General features: G+C 38.5%; 1 protein-coding gene across 1 annotated transcript in view; it reads right to left on the bottom strand.

Moving 5' to 3' along the window:
- MLLT10 (myeloid/lymphoid or mixed-lineage leukemia (trithorax homolog, Drosophila); translocated to, 10) overlaps positions 1-12,190 on the bottom strand; it is a 318,731-nt gene extending 306,541 nt beyond the window's left edge. Inside the window, exons 1-3 of the mRNA XM_006887056.1 lie at positions 11,893-12,190; positions 11,578-11,737; positions 8,874-8,953 (exon numbers count right to left, since the gene is read on the bottom strand). Of these exons, the coding sequence (XP_006887118.1) occupies positions 8,874-8,953; positions 11,578-11,737 (240 nt within the window). The 5' untranslated portion in view covers positions 11,893-12,190. The remainder of the gene's footprint in view (positions 1-8,873; positions 8,954-11,577; positions 11,738-11,892) is intronic.
- Between the last annotated feature and the right edge of the window lie 15,507 nt (positions 12,191-27,697).

The following is a 27,697-nucleotide window of genomic DNA, read 5'->3' as shown; positions in this document are numbered from 1 at the left end:
GAGTTAGAAACAACCCAGGTGCCCATCAACAAATTAATCGATAGAGAAGCTGTGGTATATTCGCACTGCATTGAAAAACAAGGAACTCATGCAATATTATTCAAAATGGGTGAGCCTGGAAGACATTATGCTGAATGAAATATCTCAGTCGCAAAAGGACAAATACTGCATGATGCCACTGTTGTAAAATGGGATTGGTATCAGGGTTGGGGTAAGACTAAGAAAAACTGGATAAATTGTGGATAATACTGCACTGAAACAGATGAGTGAATAATTTAAAAGCGATGCATGATAGGGTATTATGGTTATCACAAGAGTCCACAATTAAGGTTGCATAGTGTAACCTGGGGCGGTGGGAGAGGTACGGGGGGATTGTGTACCAGGGAAGGAGTGTTTCTTTTACTTTTCAAAGAGAGGAGCGAACTTGGGGGTGGGGGCGAGCTGGGGGGAGAGAGAAGTGCAGCAATGAATGAATGGAAATCCAAAATCTCTGTAAATGCTCATTAAAATTATTTAAAAAAAAGAATAGGTTTGATGCATTGAATACTAATTACTGGAAAACACACATTAAAGATTTCATCCATGGATAAAGTTTTAAAGGTTATTAAAAAGAAAATAAGTATTTAAAAAATCAAAATTTTGAAAAATACAATAAACACTAAAATTAATGTCACAAGAGACTCTCAAATGTGCTCTTCACACAGAGAAACCAAAACAAAGAGATAAAAGAGCTAAACGTAAGATTTTTCAAGAGCAGCTCAAAAAGACAAAAACAAAGTTTTGTAAAGACCTAGAGAGCTAGAAAATCAAGAGAAGAACATGCTTGGCATTTCTCAAGCTGAAAGAATTGAATAACAAATTCAAGACTTGAGTTGCAATAATGAAGGATTCTATGGGTGAAAAATTCAAAGATGCAGAAAGTATGTAAAGAAGATGGACGTACAGTTACCCCCCCCCCACATACACACACACACAAATTGGTCAGTATTATACCACTTCTAGAAGTAGCATATGATCAAGAACCAATAGTAATGAAAGGAGCAGTTCAAATTAACCGAAGGCACTGTCCAAAAATAAAAAGGCCCCAATTGAGGTGTTTCAACAGAGATACAGTCCTAGATGTACTCACTAGCCTATTCTAAAAAATTTGGAAGACTGTTACCTAACCAACTGACTGAAAGAGATTGCTATTTTTTCCCATTAGTGAAAAAGTGATCCAACAGAATGTAGAAATTATCAAACAATATCGCTACTACCACACATAAGCAAAATTTTTGCTAAAGATAATTTTTAAATGGTCAAAGCAGTATAAAGACAGAAAAATGTCAGAAATGAAAACTGAATAGGATGTGGAATGAGGATTATCACTGCTAACATCTGACAGACCTCAGCTGAAAACAGAATGCCAGAAAGATATTTACTTTTATTTTACTGACTATCCAAATATGTTCAACTTCTTGTTATTGCTGTTATGTCATCTATTCACCTGTGACTCAGAGTGACCCTATGTACAACAGCTCTGAAGCCTGCCCTGTCCTAAGCCAATCTCACTGACTCCAACAAACCTACCCCCACTGTCCTAGTTACTCTATCAATCCATTTCATCAGAGGTCTACCTCTCCTATGCTATCAACACACCTACCCCCACTGCCTTAGTTACTATATCAATCCATTCCATCAGAGGTCTACATCTCCTGTGCTATCCCTCCACCCTTCTCCAAGGACCAGTCCTTCCGTGGCCACGTGGCTAACGTATGTGAGACGGAGCTTCAAAATCCTAATTTCCTAGGAGAAATATGGTTTCACTCTCTCCAAGACAGACCTATTTGTTTTCTTGATGATCCATGATGGTTCAAGACTCTTCTCCAGCACCATCAATTCTTCTTCTGTCATCCTTAGTCATTGTCCAGCTCTCTGATACATAACAATTAATTGTGAGGATCCTGGCCTGGATCAGGTACACCTTAATAGTGAACAATAATAAATTATGTCCATTATAAAACAAAATGTGTCCATTATAAACAGTCATTTGAATCAAACAGAGACAATACAGGGTTTAAAATCAGGAAAGGTGTGTGTCACATATGTTTATCCTTTCTTCATTACCTATTCAAACTGTATTCTGGGCAAATAATTCGAGAAGACAGACTATACTAAGAATACGGGAACAGTACTGAAGAAGACTCTTTAACCACCCAGATTGTGCAAATGGCACAACCTGGATGGCAGAATGTGAAAAAGATTTGAAGCACCTGCTGAAGTTCAAAGACTGCAGGCTTCAATATGGATTATATGTCAACATTAAGAAAATTAAAATCCTTACCACTAGTAACGTCATGATAAAGACTAAAGTTTGCAAGACTTCATTTTACTAGGATTCACAATTAACACCCTTGGTAGCAGCAAACAAACTCAAAAGATGTGTTGCACAGGGAAAATCTGCTGTCAGGAACTCTCCAATGTGCTAAAGAGCAAGGATGTCCACTTGAAGATTAGGGTGTTGCCTGATCCAAGCTTATGTTATTTTCAGTTGCTTCCTAAGAATCTGAAAGTGGAGAAATGAATAAGGAAAATCAAGGAAGTGATGTCTTTGAACTGTGGTATTAGCAAAGAGTACTGAAAGTACCATGGGACTGCGAAGAGAACTAACAAATCTGTCTTATGGGAAGTGTAATGAGGGTGCTCCCTAGAGGCAAGGATGGTGAAAATTCATACTTTAGAGCCCACAGTTCTTAGGAAATGACATCACGGTGATAAAAGCAGAGGGTCTGCAAAAGACAGATTCTGAATGAGACATATTGACACAGCAATGACTCTAACAACAGGCCTGAGAACAACGGGTATCATGAACATGATGGAAGACTATGCTTAGATTTATTGTTCACAGGGTTGCTATGAGTTGTAGTCGATTTGAAACTACCAAACAATTTCACCTTAGAAGGCAGTATATAATAAGATGTTTGTGCTCTGTATACAAGAATCTGGATTCTAATCATACCCCAGACTTCAAGTAGATATGCATTTATCTTAAAACTATACTATCTTACGCACATCCAAAAACTTCTCCAATAGAGTAAAAAGGGAAGCCATACTGGGAATTTCCCAATACCGGGAAAAAGAATTTGGTAATAACATGTCAAATAAGGGACTTATATCCAGAATTTATAAAATACTTGAACACCACAATAAGATAAAGGGAAATAATCCAATTGAGAAATGGGCACAGGATATGAACAGACACTTCACCGAAGAAGACATTCAGATGGCCAGCAAGCACATGAAGAAATGTCCAAAGTCCCTAGCTCTAAGAGAGATGCAAATCAAAACAACTATGAGATATCATCTCACCCCAGTAAGAATAGCAAAATTTAACAGAACAGCAAGCAACAAATGCTGGTGAGGATGTGGAGAAACTGGAACTCTTATTCAAAATTGGTGGGAATGTAAGATGGTGCAACCATTGTGGAAAGCAGTTTTTTCTCAAAAAATTGCAAACAGATACCATTTGACCCAGCAATCCCATTACTGGGAATATACCCCAGAGAGACCATGACTACCATGCAAGCACATCTATGCACACCGATGTTTATCACTGCTTTGTTTACAATAGCAAAGAGTTGGAAGCAACCTAAGTGCCCATCAACAAACGAATGGATAGAGAAGCTGTGGTATATTCACACAATGGAATACTATGCCGCATTGAAAAACAAAGAATTCATACAATATTATTCAAAATGGGTGACCCTGGAGGACATTATGCTGAGTGAAATATCTCAGTCACAAAGGGACAAATCCTGCATAGTGCCACTGTCGTAGAATGGGTCTGACATCAGGGTTGGGGTAAGACAGAAAAAGCTGGATAAATTATGTATACTGTATTGAAACAGATGAGGGAAAGACCAGATTAGAGGCGATATATGATTGAGTATTATGGTTAGCACAGGAATCCAGAATTAAGGTTGCGTAGAGAAGTGGACTCGGGGTGGGGGTAGGGGGGAAGGAATGGGAAAATTGTATACTAATGAAGGAATTTTTTTCTTTTTCTTTTCGGAGAGGGGAGTGAACTGGTAGGGAGGGGTGGGCAGGGAGAAAAGTGTGGCAATGAATGAATAGAAATCCAAAACCTCTGTAAATGTTTATTAAAATTAATAATTTTTTTAAAAACCCTATACTATCTTTATCCATAAAGTGAGAAGAACAGACTATCTCTAATGTCTAAAGGAATGACTAAAATGAGGTAACTACCATAAAGCAATTAGAACCGTATCTGGAAAAGTATGAGCTCTCAGAAAGTTACTGATTACTAAATTAGTACAGAAAAACAATGAGCAAGTACACAGAATAAAGGTGAAATGAGACTAAACTAGGAGAATATTAAGCTAAGATTAATAAAGGAAAAAGCTAGGCAATAATGGGTATTTGAGGCAAATACTCTACTGCTCCCCATTCATGATCTCTTTATCCTTGCTCACTTGTTACCCATCCTTTTATTTCATTATTTTCTGGGCTTGAATTTGCTAGTGACATATCCAGGTACAACTTCACCACATTGCTAGTATTTTCTGATAAATGAAAAGCATAACTACCTTTGCTTGGTGATCCAACCACCCAAATTATAACATGTTCCAAAGAGAGTTTAAGTGTTAAAATTACCTAATATTGGTATTTATTATCTGAACACTAGAACATTAGCTTTAATTCCACTACAGTGCATTCTCATACACAAACAAAATGTATCAAATAACTACAAAAATATTGCTCAAAGATTCCTAATCCTAAAAAGGTTAGTCATTATTCTACTAATCAAAAACTGCCCAGGGGAAAAAGAAAAAAAAAATAAGTAACGCATCTGCTTTTGTTACACAGCTGATAAATAAGTTAAAACCTTCTAGTCTCTGTCTAAAATCTCTATAATCAACATGAAAGAAAATACCACAAGTGCTAATATTTTTGCAGAACTAATGAAGGTTAAATCATTTTCTCCTTGATATCATCTGAAATTCAACTGTGAAAAAGGCTTTTGGCAACTAATGGACAAACTTTTTCCCTTACTTTTTTTTGCATTCATTTATTGTTATACACTTTCCTCCCTGCCCACCCCTCCCCCCAGTTTGCTCTTCTCTTTGGAAAGTAAAAAAAAAAAATAAAATTAAAAAACCTTTCATTGTTATACAATTCCTCCCTGCCTCACCCTCGCCCCAGTCCACTCCACTATGCAGCTTTCATTCTGGACTCTTGTCATGACAATACCTAATCATATATTCCTCCTAAATCATTCTCCCCCTCATCTGTTTCAATGACATTATTTGTCCCCTTAGTTTCCCCTCAACCCCAATGTCAGTCCCACTTCACAGTGACCCTATGCAATATTTGTCTTTTTGTGACTGAGCTATTTCACTCAGCATAATGTCCTCCAGGGTCATCCATTTTGCATATTTCATGAGTTCCTTGTTTTTCTTTTTTTTAAATAGTGTGTGTGTGTGTGTGTGTGTGTGTGTGTGTGTGTGTGTGTACCATCAAATCAGATCTGAATGGTACAGGAAAGAAACTGCCCCTCCTTCTCCAGCTGAGCATCTGGTGGATTCGAACTCCATACCAGTGCAGCTTCTTGGCACTAGGCCACTAGAGCTCCCTGAGATCCTTGTTTTTCAATGCAGCATATTATTCCACTGTGTGAATACAGCACAGCTTCTCTATCCAATCTTTTGTTGATGGGCCTTTATGTTGTTTCCAACTCTTTGCTATTGTGAACAAAGTAGTAATAAACATGGGTGTGCATATATCTGCTTGGGTAGCACATCTGGTTTCTTTAGGATATATTCCCAGTAAATGGAACTGCTGGGTCAAATGGTATTTCTATTTTCAACTTTTTGAGAAAGTGCTGTACAGCCTTCCATAATGGTCGTACCATATTTCCTTACTCTTAACAAAAATTTTATAAAATTTTCATTATGGTTGTCAGCCAAGAGCAAAACATATTTATGTTCCTTGCCCAAAAGACTGAAATTTGTCTGTAAACTACACATGCATAGATACAGTAAGAGTATACTGTCATTACTTTTCCATCTTTTTTCTCTAATCAAAAAGAACTTAGAAAAATAGCAGTTTTCCTTTTGTTCTACTGTAATTATATTCAATTATATTCTAATTATGATTTGCCAATTTAACCTTCAAACTCGTTTCAGGTTTTCCTGACTACCCAGAAAAGCTAGTCATGGGGTCAAAATGAGTTTCCCAGTCTTCAGCATTGACTTTCATCACATGACTGGGTACTACCAAAATAAGGGGTATATAAACTGAACAATATCAGGTCTTTCATTCTATCAAGTTTATACTAAAATTTAGCAGCCTCTTAAAAAATGAGAAATGAGGTACAAAAGGATATTTGTACATCAATGTTCATAGCAGCATTATTCACCACTGCAAGAATGTGGAAACAGCCCAAATATCCCACCACAATTGAATGGATTGAGAAATTCACATGGTGGAATACTACACAGCACACAGAAACAATGATTTTGTAAATCATTATTTCACTTCGGAGGGACTGGAGAGCATTATGATAAACTGCACAAACTCAGTCTCATAAGGAAAAATATTGTGTTTAAGATCATTATTGTATAAACAGATAACTAGTGAAACGTGTATGAGGATCTAAGGGAGAAGGAGAGGAGAAGCACAGGAAAGAGAAAAACAAGAAAATTTATAAAAAAGAAAACCATTTGGGGGGGCAGGGGGAGAGGGCTGGGCGGGGAGAGAAGTGCAGCAATGAATGAATGGAAATCCAAATTCTCTGTAAATGTTCATTAAAATTATTAAATAAAATAAAATAAAAAGAAAAGAAAACCATTTAGCAGGGAGAATCCCACTACCAGGAAGAAGCAGCAGAGAATATCTGTGCATCCTTGGGACCAGAGACTGCACCAGTCAGACCAAGAACCAGAGGATAATACCAGAAGACTCAACTGAGAACTCAACTAAGAAAAGAATTCTGGTGGATTAGTAGTGAGAAGCTGCACTGTAATCTTGAATACACAAGTGAGAACCAGACCGCCACGCCACAGATCTGATATGGGACTGCTGCCCTCATGAAGCAAGAGGCAGGGGCCTTGATCCAATCTTGCTAGAGGAACGAGGGGCGATACCGTAACTGGCAAGTCTAAGAGAACTTTTATAGAGGTCTGGTGCCCTAGGAGCTGCACTGTAATCCCGAGTGAAAATAGTTCAAATCCACCAGCTGCTCTGAGGAAAAAGAATGGGCAGTCTCCTCCTATGTGAATTAAAATTGCTTTTGAAAACCTGGAGGGTCAGTTATGCATTGGTTCCAACTGAACGGTACACAATAACAAAATAACTTCATAACACTGACTAGGCCATGCAGCTGAAGATCAAAAGATCTGCAACCATATTTGAAAAGCTATCCTCATTGAGATATTGTTATCCTGCTACCAACTTATGGTTTATCTGTAAACCGGCAGAATCTTGCTTGCCAAAACTGAGGAGGACCTGAAGTAGTTGCTGCAGAAAGTCAAGGACTATATACTCTTCAATATGGATTGAAGCTCAACATAAAGAAGACAAAAATTAAGGAGTTCTGGTGTCCTACTCGCAAGAAGCTACACTGTAATCCCAAAGGAGCATGGTTCAAATCCACCAGATGCTCTGCTGGAGAAGAAGGGACAATCTTCTGTGTCAGTTGGATCCGATTCAACAGTATACAAGGGGGGGAAAAAGAAGACAAAAATCCTCACCATTGGACCAGATGTCAGCACCAAGATAGTGATTGAGGTTGTTAACAATTTCAGCTTGCTCAGCTCCACAATCAACACTCGTAGCACAAGCAGTCAGGAAATCAAGACTAATTATACTGGGAAAATCTGCTGTCAGTGACCTCTCCAGAGTACTGAGAAGCAATGAGGTCAAGTCTAGAGACTAGGGTCCACCTGATGCAGGCCATGGTCTTTGCAATTACTTGCTATGCATCAGAGAGCTAGACAATGACCAAGGAAGACAGAATTGATCTCTTTGTGATGGTGAGTTGTGTTGTGGAGTATTGAACATACACTGACCACCAAGAGAACAAACATGTCTGTCTTAGAGAGGGTGAAACCAAGTTTCTCCTTGGGGCTAGGATTTTGAAACTCCACCTCACATAACCTAGGCATGTGTCCAGGAGTGATGGGTCCTTGAAGAAGGACATCATGCTTCGAAGGATGGAGGAATAGCACAGGAGAGGAAGAATAGGATGAGATGGATTGACACAGTAACTGGGGCAATGGGGGTAGTCGGAGTGAGTGAGACTGGCACAGGACAGGTTTCTGAACTATTGTATATAGGGTTGCTATGAGTCAGCCACTAGCAACTTGACAGCACAAGGCAACAAATGGCATAGATGTATAGTTCTATGAGATCTTTGTGGCCAATTCAACAGACTTTGGACTCAGTAGAACAAATAGATTGGTGTTGGAATTAGCACAAGTGTGAGAACACAGAGACCATGTTTCACTTTTTAAGAATTAGTTTTATACCACAGATGTTGACGGGGACAGTATCCCCTCGCAGAGTTAACAGAAGTCAGAAGCTGCCATTCTCATGCTGTCTACACTCTTTGTAAGTTAGGAAAAGTCCAGATTTTACTCTCTATCTTATATCTTTTCAAAAACAAAACAAAAAAGAGCAAAACCAAAAAACCAAGTTTCAGATTTTACAAAACTTGTTTGCAATTTTTTAAGTCATTATTTGTCCAAAATTCTCTCCAATAACAGTATTTTAGCAAAAAATTGACATTTCTTCAAATTACAATGAATGTAATATCCTAAAATGTTTATCGCTACTCATTAAATATTTCAAGGTTTATGACAAATAATCCTTACCACTCTGGCTGCTCTCTCTTGAGATTCACATTTCCTGCAAAACCATGGTCCAGTGGGTACTTGAACAATGCCATAACAAGCTGTTAGGAAATAAGATGTTTTAAAGTGTTAAGATTTTAAGACTTAGGAAAATCAAGTACCCTTTCAAGATTCTAATAAACTGCTTCTCAAACTATTCAAGTAAACTACTTGCTTTACAAAGAATTAGAACTTTTTATATCCTACTTATCACAAACATCCATACCCAAAATTACTGCCATCAAGTATATTTTAAATCATCGCAATCTTCTACTGGATTTTCAATGAAGCCTCCTTACAGGAGGAAACTGCCCATCTTTCTCCCTTCAAAATGCTAACCATCCAGTCACAGTAGCACAGGACATGACACCTTACACTATCAAGGCTTTTTTACCACATATACAGCTTACTTAAGAAAAAAGTAAAATTGTGTGATATTTCAATAATAAAAATTTAAACCAAGTCTTTTGTTGCTTTACATAAGTTTCAAACTTTCTACAATTTCTAATTACTTCTTACGACTTACTTTTAGGTAAAATATAATGCACAGAAAGATCTTTCATTCCTGTATCTTTCAGTGTATAGAACAAGTACTTTAAGTCTAACAAAAACATTTCTAAACACCTTAAAGAACGAGCAACTGACACTGTAGAAAACAAAATGTAGTGTTTAAAGTAAAATGCTTCCAATCATATAAAATTTCTATAATAGACAAATGCCTAAAGACAAAAAGTAGATTAGTGGTTGGTTACCCAGGACTTTGCAAGGTAAGGTGAAGAGTGACTTTAAAGGTTATAAGATTTGTTAGAATGATGAAGATGATTGCAGTGATGCCTACACAACTCTATAAATATACCAAATATACCAGTCCAGAAAATCACTGGATTGTAAACTTTAAATGATTATACAGTACGTATGTAATCAAAAGTAAAATGTATGTTTACTGCTAAATATTGCCATTAATCAAACAACTGATCTGAATATATATATCATACTTATCTACATCACAGCCTGGTTTAGTAACTTAGTATCAACATGTAATTAGTTCAAAATGGAATTTTTTGCAAAAATTTAAAAACATTAACAATTAATTTCTGACATTACTTTGTGCAGAGATTTTTAAAATATTAAACCTTAACTATGAGAAACATAAAATCAGAAGAAATTTTCATAACTCCAAAAACTAATTTTCTATTCCTTTTAAGATATTTGCAAACCAAAGTTAAAATGTCCTATTGATACACAGAATTCAGTGCTTAAAAACTTCACTCCTAAAAGCCTAATTTTATTTCTCTTTAATATTAAAAGAAGCATTTACATTTTACTTATAAATAATTCTAGAAATGTTAGCATTGACATCTAATGTATGAGGAAACCAAACTACTTAATAACATGTGATAGTTTATGCAAGTCATAAAAAATACTCCCAGTGCCTACTAATGAGATTGTAAATGTTAAAAAATAGAAACCTTACACGTTTCATTCCACAAGTTTAAATTATAAATGCCTTTGTTTAATAATAGCCAATATTGATATAAAATGTCTTCACTCCTTAAAAAGTGTGCAATTTTGCGTTCCCTTAACGGAAATAACTACATTTTCAGGTAAACTCAATATTTCAGAATCATTACTACACTGGACGTAAGTCTTGCTGCACATTTCTGAAATTTCCGATCACACTGTATTTCAGCACCTTATGTTATGATTTTCCTCCACCCCCCATTATCGTTCCAATATCCTAAACAATATATGCATTGCTCAATGTCAGATTCAAAGTGGTGAAACAAATGAGACCAAAAAAAAAAAAAAACCCACAAGCTTGTTTCCATCATAAACTTCAATGGCCAAAACATATCTTACAAAGTTTCCTCAACAATCCACCAGACGGAAAAAACAAAAGTAACTACTACGAACATGCTTCTCAAATCACTTGCGACACCACCACCTCCTCTTCTTTACAGTAACATAAACTAAACAAGTGGCTAGATGCAGCTACCTTATCCACCAGCCAAGGTAGTTCAACCAAGATAATCTTGCAGGCTGGGGGTGGCGGCTGGAGGCCGTCTTCTCTGCAGGAGTTCCCTGTCAGCATCAGGGCCTCCACCTGAAGGCTTAGGGTGCTGCAGTGTCCTCTTTTCCTCACTAAAGAGGCAAGGCAATCCTCCTTCCCTCCCCAACGCAAGGAGTCGCGTTCCAGACTCCGACTCCATACCACAGAAGTCTCCAGACACACTGCGGCAGACTGGAGAGGTGGTGAAGGGGGAGGGGTCTCACATTCCCAAACTGGAGCCCACCGTCACCGTGACAGGAAGGAGGGGCGCTTGCTCTGGGCCCACTCTCACTACCCCTGGGCACAGGCCACGAACCCACACCACTCCTTCCGCAGAAAGTCTCCAGACCCAAGGATGCCGGTGTAGGCGGCGGCCAAATGACACTTGAGAGAGTGAGAGCAGAATCACATGACAGTCCAGGCCACACGCACTTTCTCCCACATGCACAGCTCACACCCCCTTCTACCCCTCTGCTAACCCTCCGAGCCATCCCAGGGCCTCTGAACGGGACGGGGGTGGGGCGGGACGGGGGGAGGGACAGAAAGGGAACTGGCAGTTGATGCCACGGTGGGGGCAGCAGTGACGGTTGGAAGCAGGCCGGGTTCGGCACGGCGAACGGGCGTTTGGGTGTTTACCTTGATGCACCGCGACGCTGCAGCCGTGCCCGTCGCAATAAACCAGCGGGTTCTCGGCCCAGCCTCTCTCGTCTGAGCAAACGCAACAGCCTCCAATCATCTCCTTCATACTATGGGAGACCTCGTCCTCCAGTGACACGGGCCGGTCGCTAGAGACCATCTAAGAGGGAGTTGGGGGGTACCATTAAAAAACACATGCAAACCAGTTAGTGATTTCCCGAACAGCCACCGACAGCCCCGCTCCCTTCCCGGGTCCCGGCCCCCACCCGCCGTTCGGCCATTCGCTCACTCGGGCTTTGCCGCTCAGTCACTCACGTTCCGCACAGGAGTCAGGAGCCATGTCCTTGCTGACTCCCCCCACCTCCCTTCCACCGCCTCCTCCTCCTCCTCGTCTTCTTCCCTCCCCACCTCCACCCGGCCGCTAGCGCTGAGGCCCGGAGAGGGCACACATAATCAACTAGGCCTCCGCACAGGCGCACTGGGGGGGGCTCCCGCTGGGCCAGGGGCAGCGAGGGAGGGGAAAAGGAACTGCGCTTCCTCCTCTGAGCGTCACTCGGCGTGCGCGCCCTGCGTAAGGAAGGAGGCTGGGGCCGGGCGAGGTCTGCGTGCGCGCCGCCGCGCCCGTCCTGCAGCCTCGGCCTTCCACCTGGGCCCCTCTCCCTCTCTGGCGCCGGTCACAGCCACCGAGGTGTGCTGAGGGTGGGACCCACTAGTGCGGCGGCGCGCGGGGTGGAGGGGGGAGCTGAAGGAGCCAACGGGGGCGCGCACGCGGGAGTAGGGGCTCTGGGGGGCATCTTCCCGCGGCACGACTGAGAGGTCTTTAGAGGACGGAAGTGGAGAACATTCCCAGGGCTTATTTTGGGCTTAGTCAGTAGCTGGCGGGCAATTGTGTGGAAATCTTCCTCCACAAGGAACCTACCTACCTGATGGCATTTTCCTCCAGAACTGGCCTGTGGGTTAAGGGTGGAACATTTATGCCAGCTTCCCAGAGGGCTGTAAGGTAGCATGGCTTCCTGCAGTTGGCCATGCTAACTTCAGTCCTGCCACAACCTCTCCACCCATAAAACTTCACATCCCAAAGTTTACCAAAATGGAAATGCAACTAGATTCAGCACACATTTACACACCACATTGGCTCCAGTGACTAATGAAAGCATATTACACACTGAAGGTCAAAACCCTGAGTTACGCTGCGAGATGGACCAATAAAAACAAGGCTGCTAAGAGCTTAGTACACATAGTTGTTTATGAGGAATTTGAAAAAGAATTCAATTTCTCCTGTTCAGCCAGCAAAATATAATTAACACCACAAGTCGGAATTTTTACTGAGGATTTCTCAGATTTGACTAAGCTGTCCAAATTTACTCTTGAAACTTTGGGGTCATTTTAGTGGCTGAAGGAAAAAAAATAGAACTCCATCAATTACAAATAGAAAATGGATTAGGCCTGTTTGAAAAAACAGATTAGCATACCTGGGTGCTAAGCAAATTTGTAAAATCTTCTGCCATGCCTTTGCCCAGTGTTTATTTAAATTTAAAAAAATGTCTAATAAAAGCATAATACTTAATATGGCTATAAGTACCGTGTTTAAATGGTCAGCATGATAAGGTGAAGCCATAGCTTTTGTATCTTTCAAAATGGAAGTTCACCAAAAATTAAAAATACGAAACGTGATTTAGAATATGCAATTGTAGGATGCATGAATGAAGACACCCAAGTTCTTCTAGTCAATCATCAAAAGAGAAACGTTTTTGCATTCCAAATGTTTTCATAAAGGAGGGGAAAGAGAGCTATTACAGAATACAAGTATATAAAAGCATCAAATATATTGAAATACATTGAAAGCTAAGAGATCTACATTAATGGCAATCTCAAGTATTGATAGGAAAAAACTATATTTAAAAAAATGAGTCAACTATAATAATGCGTTTTTAAAAGGTTACTATTCACACTTAAAAAATGTAGGAATTTTTTAGGAGATGGTAATAATTGGCTTCTGAATATATAATAATAACATTCTTTAAAATGTTACTGATACTTCTAAAATTAAAAACTGCCTTCAGGTAAAGCTATCCTGTTTTCACATTTCTTAACTGTATTTTATCTTAACTCTTCTACAAAGACTGCCAACCAGCAGACTCCTCAGGTAGAATCATCTTCATTTAAAATCAGTGTCAAACTTCTTTCCCCGAGAATTTTGCTTAAACATTAATTACTATATTATCAGAAAATAAATATTTTTAATGTATTAGAACTTAGTTCTTCCAATGGAATTAATTTATATGGAAAGAAGGTTGGGTGCCATAACATTTAATAAAAGAAATGCAGTAAACATTATTTCCAATGTTCTTTAAATCATAATTTGGAAGACATACTTAAAATTTAAAAGAATATACTTCATAACAAAGCTGTATATAAATAATTTTATATGAGGGAGATAGTGATAACAAGTGAAATTTTTAATTCTTTGAAATGGTTTTTACATATTGAAAAACAACTTAAAAAATTATAAGACAAATGGGTCTACATAAGTAATTTTCATTTTAACTCATGTACTAAATATAAAACTATTCGTAAGTTATATAATAGAGGTATAATATTTAGTATATTTATAAAATATGGTGGAAAGCAATAGTAGCAAACATCATAAACTAATTCATATATCCAATTATATAATCATTCAGTCTTTATTGATAATTTACTGCATACTAGCCTGTAGTTTGGATGCAGGAAAAGAAGGGAATAACATACGTGTGTCAGTGTGTGTGTGTGTGTGTGTGTGTGTGTGTGTATAAAAACATATCTGTGTGTAAACAGTACAGAATTGGTCTATTTATTTTTCTGTACTATACTAAGTCTATATTTCATAATGGATAAAACTTTAAATTTCTAGTCTTGTTGACAAGTTTGTTTTTCTTAAGTACATAACCAGATAAAAAAAATTGCCATGGAATTTTTAGAATAATTTAAAAGGAAAATCTCAATCTCCTAAAATAATTCCACCCGTTAAATCTGGTCCCACATCTCAAAATATCCTTCTAAAAAGTACATCTAGCACCTGCAGAACAAAACAAAATTGTATCTAATACTCTCATTCACATATATATCAACTAAAAATACGGGGTCATCTATTTCCCAGAACTGAGGCAAACCACAATATTTTGTGATATAACTTCCAAACTGACTCTAGTGGGAAACTGTATTTTAAGTAATCTGTTTTCCTATGATTTTCCTTTTTTTCCTTAACTTCAGCACAAAGTCTTTTTATTTGCTTTTCTATATATATAGTCATTTACATAGGTAGATACTATGAAAGAAATATTCAAAATGATATTTGCATTCTAAGTATTATTTACCTTTTCTTAATATGAACTTTTTCTCTTCTTTTTATGTATATTATACTTAGTACACCATACCCATTGTTAAGGTATATTTGTATAATGCTAAGAATAGATACATTTTCCCTAACTCAGATTCATTACTTCCCTAAATATTTAAAATTTCATATTGGGTCTGATCCTAAATTTTTACAGAAAATAATTATTATGGTTAAGTGCATCCATTAAACTTGTTTATAATCCTGTTTCTAAATAAATTAGTTCAAAAAATTAAAAAAAAAAAACCCTTTATGTCCTAGAAAACACTTTCCTTTTTTACATGAAAGAATCGCTGGATAAAATATTGTTTTTCTTATCTGGCAGCCAAAAATTCTTTTATCTACCAAGTTTATTATGAGCGTTATATCTATGTTATTCTCATTAAAAAACTTAGTTATTTCTGAATCTAGTTTGTTATCTAGCTCAACATAAATGAGTGCTGTCCCTTTATTTTCAAGTACCACTTAAAAAGTTCTTAAAAGCATTTTTTTTCTGAATAACTTTTGGAAAATTCCATATCATAAAGCAATGAACCTTTTGAGGTAGTGAGGGGTTTTATTAACTCATGCAGTCTTAGCAAGTGTCTTGCACATAGTAGGTCCTCATTAAATGCTTGTTTAATGTGTTTTAGTGTTTAGAAGCTAATTACAGGCTGAGCTTTATTCTGCAGACTAAAGAAAAATCTACCTTGCATAATACAGTTGATTAGATTTTCTAAATAAACAATCAATAACTGACAGATTTTCAGCTAAGAAACTGGTTTCTTTACAGATTTTTCAATAGCTAATGTTAATATACATACTTATTAATCAAGTAGTTTAGAATTGTCTATATCTAAATAATCCTCAAATGTTAATCATACAAAAGTAATTTCATTCCAGAGCAGACAGTAACATATAATCAATCATAATTAATACTGTTGCAAGATACACTTAACTTTTGAAAAGTTTAGTTAGATAATTCTAAAATTTAAACTCTATGTAATCTAAATAAGTCTTTAAGAATAAAGATCTAATATTTATTTTAGAGGATTGGTTTGATTAATACTGTGTTTGCCTTCAGAGTAATTCCTTTTGCAATTAAATTGACATTTATTGGCAATATTTATATTTTCAGGTAAAATACCATGTAATAACCGATAGAAAAATAATTTTTAAAAACTACTTTCAGATCTTTTGGATGATATATAAATCTCATGAACATCCCAGGGTTAGGTTGGTTTTTTTCTATGATGCAACAGGACTTATAGGTGTGAGACTTTTCAGAAAATCATTGATATAATGTAACATTAATTTTAACATTCAACTTCTAATTTTTTACTAATACTTGAGATTGCATTTGTTATAATTAAAGCATAAATAAAATAATATGTTTAAGTGTCTTTATGTATAAATAAAATAACCTTATCTAAGGAAAAAGATTCTGGGCATTAAAAAGAGGAAAATCAGTTTTTCAAATGAACTATGATATATATCTTGGAATAAAGGAAAACAAAGGACAAAAAAAAGGAATTAAACTGAGTTGTGAAAGACTACTTGGAATAAAAAGGTCACTTTTAAAAATTTAAATGTTTTCCTTTCTGAAAAGAGTCATTGGTTACCAAATCCAGAAGCAAGCCCAAGCATATGTTAATTAACTGCATTGTGTCGCAGAAAGAAAGAGGCTGATAAATTCCCTGTTTTTCTATTCCTTTCATTAATAAACTATCTAGTACATGTTATATTTTAAAAATCTATAATGTTTATATTTATCCATGGAAATTATACAGTATAGTACCAAGGACCAACATGACCCTAATTGGGTCAATCTTAGGAAGCTTAACATTCCTGAAGAATTAAACATACAATCCCTGGACCATTTCGTATGGCACTTCAAGAATGGTAAGTCATTTTTACATAGTGGTACTTTACCCCAATTTTTAAAGGGGCAAGTATAAGTGGAAAATATAGTAACATAATATTAAAGGTATCATCATAAAGATTAACCAAGGAATCCTTTATGTTCCCCTCAATCCTCACTCCCATTCATACTCTCTTCCAGTTTTTTTTCTCCCAGTGTATCATGAGTTGTAATACTTTTTACTTTAAATGGAAAAACCCAACATAAAACAATAACATGTAAAAAGATTATCCTTCTAAAAACTACACAGTAGATAAACTTGTAAAGCTATTTGTACTATTAAAAGCTTGTAAGTAAAAAATTGAATCAAGTAGATTGAGGGGGAGGGGAAGTATAGGAGGATGAGTGTGGAAAAGAACGAAGAGATTGAGAATCTTAACTTTCAACGCCATTTTTCCCCAAGGTTACACCTCAAATGATTTCTTGTGTAAGAATTTCTACAATATTAAAAAGAACTTATTTCTATGAGGAAATACACGCTTTAAAAAGGGCCCACAAAATTAAAATGTTAGAAACGCAAACAACTTACACAGCCTTTCTAATAAAAAAATTAAAAAATCCCAAGCAATACTATCTTCAAGGGTCTTTTCAAACAAATGCTATTTATGAAAATCATCTATTAACCTCTTCCTTGTAATTCAAAACGCTCGCCAAATGATGTTTTCATGATGACGTGTAAATACAATATTCCATTATGGATCAATTCTAATTGGTTTTTAAAGATCCACTTTGGTAAACGGTGCTGCGTAGAACAGTACACAAACTAAAAGGAGTATTTTACAAAGAAATTTCCACAAATTATAAACCTAAATCAAAATTATCTCTAGTCTTAGTAAGATTTGGGCTATAGGATTGGAATTGTCTTGGTATACGTTCATGAACAATGACTTAGACTCGCGAGCACTTGTTGGAAATATTTTTTTTCCTATATGCCTCACAAAGCATGGGTTCGTAGGTGGGCTGCAATTATTTGTTTTAAAAACGTGCCTTAAAAGCAAATTAAATGCTTTTCCCTTTTGAAAAATCACTGTAATTTTGAAAATGCATATGTTACTAAGAAATCAAGCCTGGTTTTGTTAGGATTAGCTCAGTCTTCCCTTTTAAAATTAGGTTTCTTGTATGCAACGAACAGCTGAGTAGTAGGACAGCAAAACTTGTTTTTCTCTGGGGTCCTCTTAACTCAGGAATTTATTTTGGAATCCATACCTTTAAAGATGTTTAAAATATAATACAATATGCTCTAATTTTCTTGGATCCTGAAAAAAGTTGCCCACTTATTTATCTTTTAAAACATCTTATGCTGCTTTTCCTTTTCTTTAATGTGTGCCCAGCTTCCTTCAATTTCGCGGCCTTTTAAAAGCGTCCTTTCTGCAAGGTTTGAAGTCTCAGACCTGACGAGTCAGATAATAAAACTCGCCTCACCGACCCGTCCAGAGCTTTAGAGTTCGGGTAGGTGGGAGTTGGGCCGCTGGACCCCTCCCTCGTGAAGGACGCAGCAGCGTGAGAGCCGAACAAAGAGGATGACCAAACGAGAGGAAGGCAGCTCCCGCTTCCTCCGTTGAGCCGGCAGCGCGCCCAGCCCCCGCCCCACCGCGGCCCTCCCCGTCGGCGTTTTCGCGCCCGCACAGCCCGCCACGGCCCGCCGCCCGCCTTCTTCCGGAGCGGCACGGCCCAGGCGCAGTGTTCGCCTCGCCTCCCGCCCCCTTTCCCTCCATGTTCAGACGGTGACGCAGAGGTGCTTCCTCTAGCTCTCCTATGGCAGCCTTCCTTCTATTCTGTCACCTTATTTTTAAATTGTGTCCTGTAAGAAGTGCTTGAGAAGTCTCAACTTTCATTTTAATGCTGATTTATTTCCCTAAGGAAAATATTCCCCAGGAAACCCGAATTCTTACAAGCAAATCCAATCAATACAAAACCTTCACCCAAGATACATATTTCAGATTTTAAAATGTATTTATTTCGTCTACAACCAGCAAGATAACTACCTTCTATTTCTTTAAGTGCTGTTAAACTCTCTATCAAATATATTTTGATGAGAGGGCAAAGAATGTGTCCAGCAGCACGCAGCAAATCGGGTTTATTTTAAGCCTTTTAGGGCACACGAAAATGTGGACGGTGGCCTAGGGAGCTACTGAGGAAGAGAACGCAATTCGCTTGGGCGCAGAGCTGGCCAAGCGAGGCAGTTGGAGCAGAAGATACAGAGGGCCTCTAGGTTGCAGTTGGAGCAGAAGATACAGAGGGCCCCTAGGTTGTGGACAGGAGAACTGGATAGAACGATTTTTTTTTTTTTAAAGGGATTAGTAAAGCGATGGGTACTGCATACTTTAAAAAAGGATATACAGTTGAATGAAATTAATTTTATCATCCGTCTTTGGGGGGGATTAGACGAAGAGCTATTGGGGGGGTACAACTAAAGTTGGCAAGGAAAGGGCGCAGGACGTGGCGAGCCAAAAGCAGTCAACAGGTCCAGGCCTTGGGCTGGAGAAGATGGCCCAGCAGCTGGGAAGCCAGGCCCCCGCCTCTCCCTCTCCTTCCCTCCCCCGAAGGCCCGGCACAGCAGGGGAGGCCCTGTTCCGCACTCCCCGCCCCGCTCCGCCTCACTCTGGCTACTCAGTCAGGCTCTCAGGGTGGGGGTGGGGCGGGGGTTCCCTGCTGGAGAATCCTCCCCTGGGGTTGGCGGTGGGGGGGGAGGGGATGGAAACCCGGGAATGGAGGATTAGGAAAGACTCGAGCACGGCACGAGCGCGGCCCGCGCGAGGGATCCTGGGTAAAAAGTGGCCGCGCGGCACCGGGAGAGCGCGGAAAGAAGCCGGGGTCATAGGTCAGGGCCCTGGACCTGGCGTGCCGAGCCCCCCCACGTGAACATAACGAGCAGGAGGAACCTTTTTTCCCTCCAAAGCACTAGCACACTCATCTATTGCCGAGATGCCATTCCCGGGCTACAGATGAGAGTAGCTCATTCTCGGGCGTCCTAACCCCACCCCCTTCCACCAACAACACTCTTACCAACTCTACCCTTCCTCTCAACTCTCCTCCCAGCCCCCCTTCCTTACACAGCTAGCAATAACGCAGTAAATTTGCTTTAACAACAAGTGGGGGTGGTTGCATTTACTCCTCCCTCTCTACCCTCCTCCCCCTCCTCTTGCTGCGGCTCTTGACACTACTACAAACCAGGACTATAAACATAAACATGTGTCACTGTAACAGGGCAGGTAATATACGGATTTGGGGTGGGGATGGGGGGGGCTTGATCGCCGCTGGGGGAGGCAGTAAAAACTCGTGTTTCGTGTACGCGATGGCTCTGGGGGCTCCCCTACACCGGATCCATTTATATAATGCCGACAGCATTCAGTCACTCATTCAGCCACACAGACCCACAAAGACTGACTTTGCAGTTAAACAGAGTACCCAAAAGCTAATACATTTAAAAACGAATCCCACTCTTTTTCTATCTACTTCTGTCATCTCTCCTCAACCCAGTAGCATCAATACTTGAGTCCCCTTTCCCTTTTAAAGATTCTTTCCCAGGCAGCAATAGCGATCCTTTTTGGGACCTAAGTAATACACCCTTCGTTTTTATACACAGTACCTACACGTTGTATGGGTAGAAACGCGGCTATAAGCAACAAGAAAAGCCATTTAAATGACTAAGTTAGATATCTGGTATTTAAAGGTTGTTTCCTGGGCTTTATCTTAACGTATTTAGCAACTTATGCTGTAAGTTGCTGCTTTTGACGTTGTGGAGATACACCACAGCAAGCGTTTAATATTATTTATTAAATATTTATACTGTTTCTCAACTTTTTTCTCATTCTTGGGTCAACAACAACTTAAGATAGAGTAAAGCGAATCCTCGAACAAGCTTTTGGCTTGAAGCAAGGGAGATGCAGAAAATGTTCAGATGGAGAAGTGGTTCCCTTTGTTCTTTCATTGTTTCTCTAGAACTGGCGGCTACAAGGACAAACACTTACCTTCTCTTCTTTTTGCTCCAAAAACCAGAGGTTCCCATCAGCCTTAAAATACACAGTCCACCTTGGAAGTAACTACGAAAGTCGGAAGAGTTTGTATTCCATTCTTTTTCGTTCTCTGCCCTCTTTTAGCGTAGGATTAAGTTGCTGAGCACGTTGCTGCAAGCTGTAGCCCCCCGCCTTAGTGAATCGGTCACGTTTAGGACCCTCTAAGTCCATCCTAATTCTGCCAGTAGAATTGAGGGTATTGGAGCTCAAAACTTTCAAAAGGAAGGGGGTTTGCAACTATCAAAAAAACTTAACAAATGTCACATTTTTTATCAAAGTATTTTTGCACCACATCGACCAAATGAAATTTGCAAAAAAATGTTAAATATTTCTTCCTCGAAAGTCTTTTTTTAAAGTTTATAGTTAGCGATGATCTTCAGACAGATGGCGTGAAAGACAGGTTTGTACTGGCATTTAACTGAATGGGTGTGCTTTACATAGCATTTGTTGTGTCCTGTGTTTCTTAAAAAAACCCAAACAAAACACTACTAGAACTGAGAAAGACAAGAAATAGAAGTTTGAATTTTTATGTGGAACAACTTAAAGAGAAGTGTTCATTTAGAATTTGCTAATGTAAAATTTGACCGCAGAAGGGAAAAGTAAGTTTTTCCACATTAAAAGATTTCATTTTCACACTATGATTCCAAAATTAAAGTGATTTTTCTAGTTAGTGTGTGATACTATCTGTATTTTGTAACTAACCTGATGGGCATTACTACCTAAACCTTGTTTAAATCTGATTATGATGTGATTGCTGAAGTCATGAATATGAAATGGTACTGTATACCCATACATGCGAATTTAGGATTTTTTTTTCTCCCGCTTTTTCTGTGGACTGCCAGTAGCAGCAGCCATGGAAGACAGTGATTGGCTCCAGTGCTCCTAGAAGGATTTGGGTTGAGGCCAGGAGAACAGAACCAGAGGATTCCCTTTCCAGAGACCACCAGACCCCTCATGTTTTGTCTTTCCATTCTCCCTTCATGAGTGCACAGAATTTCACTATGGCTTCTGCAGTTCCTAGGTAGGCCTCAACACTTGGTGTCATCACTTCAGTTTCTACACAGTTGACTCTTGTGTAAAATAAACAAAAACTTGGGCAACCCAAATAAATTCTGTTTCTGGGTATTTGTGTATTATTTAATATATCAACTTTGGACCCTAATTTTTCAGATATTTTATATTCAGGATCAATTGTGAAAGGCCCTAGTGTCTCATAGGAAAATACTGAAACAAAACAAGATAATTGAGGGGAAAGGCGGTTGCAGTAAGAAAAGTGGCTTTTCTTTGATAGCATTTAATTGGAATTAAAAGATTCTTGAGCTGTAAACATTCTTTATTTATTCAGCACACATAAGCTGGCATTGTTTTATCACCATTACAATTATGGTGTCCTTTAAACTGGCTGATAGCTGGAAAGATAAGAGAATGTGCCTGTAGATTCAGCTCAGGTCTCATTCTTTTCTTTCTCCCTTTCTATTCCTTCTTTCCCCTCTCTCTGTTCCCCCCTTACCCCGCCTTACTTGCTCACTAGGGTATCCCACAGCCCTTGGAAATGGGGATAGCAGATAGATTGTAGTCTCACCATTTCTTACTTCATGAAAGTGATTTGTATCACATTCTCATTTGATGCAATCTATATAAACTTATCTCATGTTTATAACTGCATTTTAGCTTGCAATTCATGCTACATGAAGAGTTATCTATCTATTGCTCACCTGTTTAAAATCTTGTCCACTATGTTCTGTTGCTTTACATTTGTCTAGTTTAGAAAACACACTCTTAGGACTTTCTCTGAACAAAGCTTCACAAAAACCCTTTACCTCCAAGGATTTGCAAATTTATAAAGGCTGCATTGAATTCAGGATGGGTCAGGGGGCAAAAAAAGGGTAGAAGGTCATTGCATTCTGATTATGGGTCAGTAGACAACATGGCATATACTATGTGTCCCAAACTTCTGTTAAAAACGGGATTTTAAAAAGCCTAAGAACAGAAGGATAGGTTCTTTTGGAGACTTACCCAGATTTGTTTATCTGAGACAGAAAGAAAAAACTAAGGAAAATATGCTGCTATAATTTAAATTATCCCTTAATTTAGCCATCTCACCTTCCTTCATTCCATTTTCCTATTCAAAAAAGCAGAGCAAGTGTAATAGTAGATTTAATTTAGCTTACAAACTTTTGACTGTCACACAAGATTTTATTGTCCAATGTCCTGAACTCAGAATGCAATATGGATTCAAACATAAGTCTTTTAAAATTATTATTAGTTTAGATTTTTATTATGCTGCAAGTACTATAACTACTTTTGCCTAACAGTACAAGGCAGTTCCTTTATTCTTCTAACCAGTGTACTTACATTGTTGAGGCTTTTGTAATGTTTCTTACTCTTTTCTGTTTAAATTCACTTTGAACAAAATGTGCCCAGCAATCACTAAAACAAATGTATATGGTAAAGAGTTGGGGGGAGGGAAATGATCCTCAGTTAAATTATGTATGTATGGGTGAAAGCTTGGAAGGAAGAGGATTATTTTAATGCTCTTCAATACTTTAATTATATAACAGTTGTAGTGTAGAAATGCAAAAGTACTCTTAGGTTTTCCTTCAGGTTTTCAAAAGAACTTTCCCCATTAGTAAACTACTCCTGCAAATTGCTATTGCATTTCTCTGCTAACCATTTAAAAGACTGTAAATGCTGTATGCATTACTTTGCTCCAGAGGAAAGAGGTCAGACAGAATTGCAATGGTATTTAAACATAAAATACAGTGAAAAATAAATCAAAATAGAACATCTAAAGGTGGATGAGTAAAGACAAATAGGTTCATATCTTCACAACTCATCTCCTTAAAAACTGGAAGTGTAGATTTTTTTACAATAAATGGAGAAGTAAAAGTACTTTAAAAATATATTTCTATCAGTATTTACTAGATTTCCTTTAGCAAGCAGTTTTGTTTTCATAGCTTGAATACTTTTACTATAAAATGTAGATTATACATTTCTCAGTGAGTAAATGATAACATTTAATTAACAAATTCAGCGCATATATATCTGCCTAAATTCACAATATGTGAATTCCTAGACTCACAGAGATAGATATACACACAAATATTAATTTGGACACATTCATCCATACATGTACATTTATTTAAGAAATGCTGAAGCTGGTAGTTTCTTCCTTAAAAAATTTTAATACAGTCTATCATCTGAATTGTGTTCATCTTTGGTTATAGAGGCAGCTGACATAGTCAACAAATTTTTCAAAGAAACCCCTTGGCTTTTGAGCAATAGTATTTTATACATCTGGACCTGTACATCCAGGCAGAGTAAGTAAATTATTGCATAACTTTAAGCATAATTGATAACAGACACCTTTAATTTTTCATCCCTATTCTTTTGGCTAGCTTTCACATTAATAATCTAAGCCATAAATGTTGGTAGCTATTGATCGAAATCCCCCGTGTGCATGCAAATCCATCTTAAAGTCCCCTGCCTTTCATGTGTGAGCGCTCAGGGGCCTCTGCTAGATCTTTTTATCGGGATCGACCCCCAATGTGCCTGGAGAAGACCCCAGATATGCAGTGTGTGCTGATGGCCACAAGAAAGCTGTCTGTCATTGTGTGTGTGTGTGTGTGTGTGTGTGTGTGTGTGTGTGTGCACACGCGCGCGCGCACATGCACCAGCATGCATTTCTCTCTCTCTCACACACACACACACACACACACACACACACACACACGATGGTAAATTAAAGAAACAAAAGAATGTTTTCGACAAGAAAGATGTGTAATCCGAGTATTAAAATAGTAAAGGTGTTTGAATGCATATCTAAAGATACACATATATAGTATATATAGACCCATTTCCCTAATCTCCAGGCCTTTATTTTTCTCTATTTGACCCAACATGGTCTGTCTTTAGCTTTAAAAATTTTATATTCTACTAGGTATTTTTGGGTTTTTTTTTTTAAAGTACTTTCAGTATTTTAAAGGTAGACAAGGGGTAGGGAGAATAAAGCAGGTAATTTTGAAATGATTACTAAAAATCATGTTGCCATGTGACTGAAAAGCAGGGGTATGAGTTTATGTTTGTGTGTGTAAACTCTAATAGGAATCAAGAACAAGTAAAACTACCTGGCAAAAAAGGACATTTCCCTAACCTTTTGTAATGTCTTCTCAAAGGCTTTTTCTGAGTTTTCTATTTCTTGGCTGTTTGACTCTTGGTCTAAATCTTAGAGCTGGGGGAGGGGAATTGGGCGGGAGTAAGGGGTGGGAGGTAGGAGGGCTGGCAGTATATAAGTGCATCAGGAGGAATTTTTAAACATTATTGTCGCTGGCAATAGAAAGACTGGTCGTTCTACTTTAAAAAACAAATACCAGCATCTGCTTTTCCTTGAAACTTTGCTTTCTGCTTAAAGATTTTTTGCATTTTACGTCCTGTGAAAGTGAAAGAGAAAAACGCGCTGTGATACATCCAGATGCAAAAGAAAGCCAACTCGGTGGATGGTATTAGCTGTGACGAGGCATTGTTCATTGCTGCCTCTCGGTTACGTTTAAAGCCTGAAATATCACGAGATCCATTCAATGATCCTTCTCTCATTCAAGGGACAAAAATGTAATTTGCTGTAGCTCTGATTTCTTGGATGGAAATGCTAGCCTTAGATTTCAAAGGGAAGAACTAGACATCGCGGTTTGTACACACATTGATTAAGTTGAAGAGCGGCGATTACATCTGTGCTGAGTGCAACAGTAGTCCAGGGCTGACTTTTCAAATCCCAGACTCCTGAGTTACAGACTCTCTTAAATAGACTTCCTTAATTTCCGGATACACTTCTTGAAATTCCCAATTCTCTTCAGAATTCCTGGGAAATTGCAAGAAGGATGGAAGTGGGGGTGGGGAACTATGGCCGAGATTTCACTTCACTTTATCAAGCGAACTACCTTTCTGTATGTCTAATTCTACTGTTTTTATCTTTCCCCCCTCAATTTCTGCTCTTTCCAGCAAGACAAGAGCAGAAGCAGGAACTTCTGGATTAAAAGGAAGAAATTATTGTACTTTTTTTTTCTTGCAGCCTCAGATATATCCGTTTATTCTTTTAGCCACACGGATGTATCTATTTTTGGAGGAACAAGGAAATGTATAAATGCCTAGGCTGCACTTATGCTGTAGTTGCAGGCATCGGACAGTTAAGAAGATTTTACTGAATTTTGCAAACTGCTTTGGGATCTTGGAAATGTAACTAGGAAGACCTTTCCTCTCACTTCGCAATATTTTGGATACCCTTGGAAATAACACCAAACTATGCCTTAATTTGACAAAGAAGAGGTTAAACCATATTGATATTCAACCCAAGTGATGTTTTTAAAGTAGATACTTGGCTTTCATAGGAGAAAAAAAATAGAGTTATGGAAGATTCATTTAAACTACTAACCAAAAGCATGATGGACCACTGAAGAGTCTGCATCGTATATTAGCACTCCCCCCACCCCCATCGTTATTACGTAGAACCTCTGGAAGCACCTAGGGTGTTTTACATTTTCTTTTCTTTGCTGCCTGCAGAAGCAATCTGCTCCCTGGAATTCTGACTTGTGGAGAACAGGACCCTGGCAGAGGCTGTACTGAGAACTCTAGGAGGATTCTGCCTGCAATCCAGCCCAGTTAATTGTGAAAAATGTACACACTTCTGGTTTATCTATGCTTTGTTATGAATCTGTTGTAAAACTACCTCCTCCCTTCCATAGCAAAGAACCGAAAACCAGTTGAATTGTTACAGTTGTTTTGGAGCTGGAGCCCTAAACTGCTTCTTTGGCCAAATAACTTTGTCTTTGGTTGTAAAAAGGCATTTCAGGAAAAAAAAAAAAAAAGGAAATCAAGAGAAAATCAAAACGTAAGTGTGTGCTGGGGTGGTTCACTGCGCGGGTTTAACTTTGGAGCTCCCAGCCGGTCGGTCTCCCATACTCCCACAAGGGAAATACCAAGCTATTCTGCACATCTAGCTGTTCTGCACATTTTCCCTTAAGCTCCATTTTCCAAAGGAAAAGGGGGTGGGGTGTATCTATTTAGGCTTGATAATGTTTTTAAAATATCTTTCCATTGAAATGACAATAGCTGTATCGGTAAAATGCAAAAATGCAAATAAAAGGGCAGAAAAAAAGCAATATTCCTTTAAATGCGAATATACGGTGTGGGTTTGGGAGGTGTGTATGTGTGTGTTTTAAGCGTACACACACTGCTGATGAAGTCTGTGAGTCAAGCTGCTTCTGAGCTCCGATAGTTTAATGGAAAGATTTATATACCGACTGTATTATTTACTTTGGGAGGGGAGGTGGCAGTATAAGGGTATGCTAATTAGTGGGAGATTTTGGGGGGAAGGGGTGGAATATCAATTTTTATTGCATCACCTGTCAGGAGTGTCCAATCAGCGCCGGCTTTAGGGGAATTAATTGATGAAGGTGTCTCCGGACGAGCTCACTTCACTCTGTCATTTTATTTGTAGCTAAAGCAGCGGCGGGAATAGCAGCTGCATTTCTTTTCTCTTTCTCCCTTCACATTCCATTATCATAGTGCTCCAATGGAGAACGAAGGAATACAGGGGCCCAGGTACTGATCTGCATCGGAGACTTATACCAACACACTGGCAGATCAGAAGCCGGATGGTTTTTTCCCTCTTTTTCAAAAAAACGAAAACAAAAACCAAAAAAAGCAAGAATCAAGTCAGTGTAATTTCATGGGGGGGATTTTCCCCTCCCAATAATTTTGCTTTGAGTTTGGCACTCCCTTCGCCGGAATAACAGTCTTTGTTATTTTATTAGCAGGATGCCTTGAGACACACGC

The sequence above is a fragment of the Elephantulus edwardii genome, unplaced genomic scaffold (genome assembly GCF_000299155.1).
Source record: "Elephantulus edwardii isolate Elephantulus edwardi_28Jun2011 unplaced genomic scaffold, EleEdw1.0 scaffold00054, whole genome shotgun sequence".
NCBI lineage: Eukaryota > Metazoa > Chordata > Mammalia > Macroscelidea > Macroscelididae > Elephantulus > Elephantulus edwardii.
Note: the sequence above shows the minus strand (reverse complement) of the source record. Positions and strands in the feature narration are given on the sequence as shown.